This window comes from Polypterus senegalus, chromosome 5, assembly GCF_016835505.1.
Source record: "Polypterus senegalus isolate Bchr_013 chromosome 5, ASM1683550v1, whole genome shotgun sequence".
In the NCBI taxonomy this organism is placed as follows: Eukaryota; Metazoa; Chordata; class Cladistia; order Polypteriformes; family Polypteridae; genus Polypterus; species Polypterus senegalus.
Genome location: NC_053158.1, coordinates 165,693,554 through 165,700,068, shown reverse-complemented (window position 1 = coordinate 165,700,068; position 6,515 = coordinate 165,693,554). Strand labels below are relative to the sequence as shown.

The following is a 6,515-nucleotide window of genomic DNA, read 5'->3' as shown; positions in this document are numbered from 1 at the left end:
GGGGGAAGAAACACAAAAAAAAAAAAAAAATCTCAAAATTAAAAACACGCACACCCCCACATTAAGAAAATCTACATACAGTTCAACAGCAACATGAATTTTCAATATTTTCTCTTGTTTTCTCATTTTACAGGTACCTCTTTATATGTTCTGACTATTTACACTGTACAATCAAAGAACAATCCCCCAAGTGCACATATTTAATACAGTATTGACTATTTGCATTTACAGGATTTTTTTTTTTAAACAAACTGAAAAATCTGAGATAGTATACTAAAAATGCAATTTAATTCTAGTTTGTTTATGACATTTGATAATTTTTATTCATCTTTTACCAATGACAGCAGATATACCTAGGTATTCACATGTGCCACTCTTGGTAACCCTTTAGGGTTCAAAAGCAAACCATGTTGTCATATATAAAAGTTAAGGCAAAGTCATTTTCAAGTTTAAATAAAATTCAAGTTTTCAAACACTGGATGGAATTTTCTTCTGAATAAAAAAAAAATAAATCAAAAGATCAGTTTAAATAGTATTTTCATTCAGTTAACTGCATTGTTGTGTAATTAAACATAAACAGCGCACTACTAACAAAAAAAGTCAAATCCAAACTAAAGATTGGTAAACTTAGTGCATTCTAGTCCTTCGAAATTTAGAAATTTAAGTCTGTTACTTTCTAGAAAATAAATCGCAAAAAAAGAAAAAAAAAAAGAATATATCAAAAATATCATGTAGTATAGCATTACTTCTGCAGCAAATGACTAATCTGGGTAATATTTCCAAGCATCAAAATCAACTGTTGCTGTTTTGAAGATGCTTTATGAAGCAGGAAGACGTCAACAAGATATACTGTAGAACTACAGAAGTGAACTCTGTTCAGGAGCCCTTGGCACAAGATGCAGAGAGAAATGTGGTTACTTTTCTCCCTCAAGAGTCACTCAAATTAGAGCACAGATGTGTACATACAAAAAGAAAAATACATTTGTGAGAAGATTTACAACAAGCAAAAATATCCATAGGTTTATATATGTTACTCTACTCTGGGTGAGTAAATGCATTTCTGGCACAGATAATTCCAAAAAAATCTGCATTTCTAAATTAAAAAAGGAAAATATAATTTAACTCAAGATATGTGAAAATGTTGTTGAATGACGTCCAGTTGACTGCATTTAAAAAGGCAAAAATAGAAAACATTAACTCATTTCATTAAAAGAAATCAACTAAAACACAAATAACCGTTTATGCACACTTGGTTTAAAACACTGTACGTTCCCTCAAACTCTTCTGAGCCCACAAAAGTGTTTAACTTTTAAAGTGCAGTGGGCTGCTGGGCGATTTAAAGTAACAGACATAACGGATACGTACAACAAACAAACCCGCATCATTTTAATGCTGCGCATGCTAATTGGGAATAGAAAAAAAAGTTTTATACATTCTAAAGAAATCTTGGATCTGCCCATGAATATCAGCTTCCTAAGAATGTACTGCCATCCCTTCAATCAATTTATAAAACTTAATTTAGAAATAGGGAGGGCAATGTTCTTGTTAAAAAAATTACAGAAAAATACAATAAATAAAGGAATACATAAAAAAAAAATCAATGGAGAAATGCAGCCCACACAGGTAATTGGAGACTGGTGGGATGGTGGGCCTTTTACATCTCTTCTAAATACAGTAGAGGCCAAAAGAAAAGAGCTGTATAACTCTTTCACCAGACAAAATATTCCACTCATTCCCAGCACTTGGTCTTAAAAAACATTTTGGCAAACATGGATTCTATTTCTGTGCCATCTATATCAGCTTCTGTAAGAATATGGATTCACAGGTTAAATATCTCACAAATAAAATAAGTACTCTGCAAACTAAACACATGTAAAAGTCCATCAAGGGAAAGGAGTTGCTCATCACTTTTTATGCAGCATTCATTCAGAATTCTCTTTTGTTAAGCCGAGTTACTACTGTAAACTTAGCATTAAATCCATCAAAATAGGTTTCAGTGTTTTTAGTACACTCTGCAAACCTAGATTATGAATAATGAACTCTAACATTTTACTTAAGATTAACTCATGCTACAATAGATATCAGACTGCTCCAAATGGACAGTGGATGTTATAATAGGGAGACAACAGAAAATAAAAAAAAGTAAAAAATAATTTTTCACATCAAGAGTGTTACTTTCTTTAGAAGTCCTGAACCAGCATTATGTTTTCTGTGCTATTAAAGGTGACTCTAGGATAAAGATAACCCTTTTTGAGCTCATTGCAAACCTCAGAAATTACTGAGGAGATTTTGGAGGTGTGCCATGATCTTTGTTGTAACGTCTTCCTGCTCCCTGTACCACTGTTGGTGATGAACGGCGCCCAGATTGTCGTTTTATATCTCTTGGTCGTCCTGGTGCTGTCTTAGAGGAGAGATTTTCTCTATGCTTAGAGTCAGTTTTATCTCCTGGAGATTCTAGTGACTTTTTTTCATCATTAACAATGTTATTGTTGACCTTCAGTTCTTTTGCAGGTTGTAGTGGTGGAGCATCTTTTGCTGTCCTCTGGCAAATTTCTGCATAACTAGGTTTTCTCAACTCCTGTGATTAAAAAAAAGAGAGTGATGAGTATGGAGAATAATTAAAAACTATTCATAAAAATGATGGAATGCAAAGAAAATGAAATCACTATTTAGGGCAGAGGAAGGAAAAATTAATGTGAAAATAATGTTCGGAATATAATATTGCTTGAATATTTGCATGAACTGTGGCTCATTTAGTTTAATTTTATAATTACAATATTTTGTTTTTGTCCCCCAAAAAGATTGGTAATAAATGTTCATATGAATTAACTAGAAAATTACACAAGACAATCTGCAAAAGCAAATACAATATTAATATTAAATAGTTGAATGTATAATGACAGAACAGCACTAGAGAAAAGAACATGTGACGAGTTTGGGAAATAACTATTACTTTTATAAGATCTTCACTGCTCTTATGATATGCCTTTTGAATGTGATCCAAGCCTTCTAAGCTCAATTGCAACACTATTAAAAAATTATTGGAAATAAATGTACCTTAGAAAAAACAAAGTAGAAAAGACAGACATCAGTAAAAAAGTGACCATGACTAAATTCTGTGTATTGCTAGCACTGGTAAGCAGAAGCCAGACTTCTGTGAGCAGGAACACAAGCCTCTTTTACTACTAAAGGAATGTTCCCTTTTCAGCCATTTAAATAATAGTGTAACTTTCAAATAATGACCTTTTTTTATCTTTTCCAGCAGTAGGTCACTGGCTCATCACATTATGGTACAGAGGCTCAAGTTTTCCCACTGCAAGGTGAGCAATAATATTTATGCATTTCCATATAACAAAGTCCAGCATCTTCATGAACTTGTGGTCTTGATTTGTTTTAAGCTGCTATTGCTTACTCAATACAACTTGGATCACACTATTACAAGTGAATTTTTTTCCTTTTTATCGTATGTGGATATATCAGGAATTTAAACAGCATCTATGTATAAATGTTATTAAAAAATGTTACATTTTGTAGTCCACTGTAAAATATAAATAAACTTTGCATGTACAAAAAGTAAGTACTGCACATCCCTATATTTAACACTACCTCAAATAACTAAAAACAGTACCAGGTACAAAAGATCTTGAAGGAAATCGGTTTTATTTACAAGTCAAGACATTTACTTTGGGCTGTTCTTTGTTTTTGAAGTGTGTGTTATTACCATACCTAGATGGAAAGAGCTCTCTGAGACTTTCAGGAAGAAAGGTATTAGATGCCTACAAGTGTGGGAATAGACTTGACATTATCTTTCAACAACTGGAAATCAACCATTCCACTGTCTGGAAGATTATCTACATGTGGAGAAAATTACAAACAACTGACAATTTATCATGACCAGGCTGCCACAGAAAAGTTCAGCTCAAGATGATAAGAAGTCCTGAAGAATCCTAGAATTTCATCAACGGACCTACAGGTAGCACTGCTGATGTCAGTGTGAATGAATCTACCTTTAGAAAGGAGCTGCACAAATGAGATCAATATGGGAGGTGTGTCAGCACAGAAAGATCAGGGACACCTAGGCAAAGACAAGGACTTCTACAACAATACAGTCAAGATAGATGAAGCAAAGATAGGGTTTATCTGGCCACAGTATTAAGAGACATTTTTGACCAGAACCACCTGATGCCAATGACAAAACATGGTGGTAGAAAAAGACTGGTGTCTGATCTACTGCATCAGGTTTTAGGCAGCCTACTATCACCAAATCCACTATGAATTCTTCATTGCATCAGACTGTACTTAAAGGTAAAGTATGACCATTTGTTGAAAGACTGAAGCTCAACCAAAACTGAGAGTTGCAATGGGACAATGTCTCTAAACGTTCCAATAAATCCATCAAAGAATGGCTAAAATGAAAGAAATACAGGGTTGTGAAATGGCCAAGTCAAAGTGCAGATCTGAATCCTATTGAGATACTGTGGGGGCTGTGCCTGCAAGACACCCCTCATCCATTGCACAGCTAAAAGGAAGAGAGGAAAAAACTTACTCCAATGCTTAAAGCAGCTTCTGACAAAGGGGGCAATACTAGCTACTAGACTGTAATTGCATTGTTTGTACTTACTTTTTCTACAAATGGAAACAGAATATGTTTATTTTTCAATAAACAAATTATTTCAGAGTCAAATCCCCCCATAAAAAAAAAAAATTATATCACCTAGATCTAAAGATAGCAGATGGCTAAATTATGATGCAAGGTGCCGACAGAGAGAAATAGGCTGGTCACACTCTTAGAATCTAGAACCTGTATGGGGAAGGCACAGTGAGCAGTATGTGGTATGTTTGCCACAGCAAAAACTATGAGATAAAAAGCATAAAAACTGGATCATGAATGAATGAAGAATTCCGTATGTCATAATTAAACAGACACACACTCTTTGAGATTTCAAATGTCTGATCATTTTTCACAGAATCAGGAAAAGCAAGCAAACTCAAACCAGCAAATTATAAATATCTTCCAAAGCTCCCCCTTAATGACTTAACTATTTTATTCAGCGTCAAAATTAAACATTTTATTAAGCTTCAAAATTCAACACCCTGCAGATAAAAAAAGAAAAAGAGGGGAGAGAGAACTATTAACTAGAATCAGAATTAAACTGAGGTATTTGAAATAAAATCTAAAAAGTGTACTTACTGTAGCTGCACCATTCACCTGAACAGATTTACTTGCAGTTGTAATGGTAGAAGTCAGATGGTCAACTGGAACTGGTATGTCTTTGTGCTTGTCCTGGACACTTTCTTCGCTTGAAATCATACATAAAAATCAATGTTTTAATATTCAAACTAAATGTTACGTAAAACATTAAACTATTTAAGTAGACTAAAGACTATTGACAGCAAGAAACCACCAACAACAGACAATCAACAATGCAAAAAAGTTTAAAACAGAAAACAAGGAGAACATTTATCTTGGGTCTTTTCTCTATAAACCAAATTTGTTAATGCTCATTGCAGTTGTAGTTGTAATATTGTTTGTAGCCTCACATTTACCTAAGTTTAAAGTTTGTTAAGGACTAGATGATGGCTAGTTGTGTCCTCATGTTTAAAAAGAAATTGAAAAAGGGCTCAAATTTTTCATGTCACACCACTTTGTAATGGGTGGTGCATTAGTAGAAATTTGTCAACCGTTCGAAATTCTCATGCATAATTTTTTTCCACTATTCAAGACATCAAGATGGCTTTGTTGCCCGACACAAAAAGAGATGGTGCAAGGTGAAGAATGGGTTTTCCATGACCTTCTGACACAGCTTGTATTTCTTAAAATGCAACACCACAACCCTCCTCTACTCCTCGTACTACATTCACGATGGTTTAGAATCTCATCTTTAATCTACCTACAGAATAAGTCACAAGTACACTGCAGAGCTTCCTGTGTTTGATCGACAAGGGCATACTCATAAATTACACATGTAATCCCACGAAAAATGCCTGCTGACACTTCAGTATGCAAGCAATGGGAAAGAGAATGCAGTCAGATTTATTTTTTGTGCACATACACCATCCAGATGTACACACTAGTGTGAAAAGTCGCTTGCATACTGAAGAATCTATAGCTGCAGGTGGAAGCTCCTGTTGCACCCTACACAACTGTGTTTAATCTCATTCAGGAAAAGATCCCAGTCGCCCCATAGGTGAAAGACTTTCCAAGACTAAGGTCATAAAGCTTATGAAACCGTTCTTGGACAAAAGCAGAACCATAACAACAGTTGCGTGGAGCTTCCACCTGCAGGTAAAGTCACTTCAATACACAAGTACTGTGTCAGCGTGCCCATGTCAATTAAACACAGGAAGCTCTAAAGTTTACTTGTGACGTTATGCTATAAGACGATAAATACATAAATCAAGGTAAATAACATTCGATCTGACTTTTACATACAAAGTACAGTGATGGCAAAAGTGCACTTTGCACAATACGTTGCCAAGCTATGTAAGCCGTGCTGTTTCGTTGAAGGCCAGGT

The 6,515-nt window shown here is 34.6% G+C and overlaps 1 protein-coding gene across 4 annotated transcripts in view; it reads right to left on the bottom strand.

The window, feature by feature from the left end:
* Nucleotides 1–233: 233 nt before the first annotated feature.
* larp4b (La ribonucleoprotein 4B) overlaps nt 234–6,515 on the bottom strand; it is a 164,902-nt gene continuing 158,620 nt past the window's right edge. For all 4 annotated transcript variants that reach the window (XM_039753579.1, XM_039753578.1, XM_039753580.1 and 1 more), the window contains 2 exons: nt 5,192–5,300; nt 234–2,578 (listed from right to left, as the gene is read on the bottom strand). In XM_039753579.1, coding sequence (XP_039609513.1) covers nt 2,276–2,578; nt 5,192–5,300 — 412 coding nt within the window. In that variant the 3' untranslated portion in view covers nt 234–2,275. The remainder of the gene's footprint in view (nt 2,579–5,191; nt 5,301–6,515) is intronic.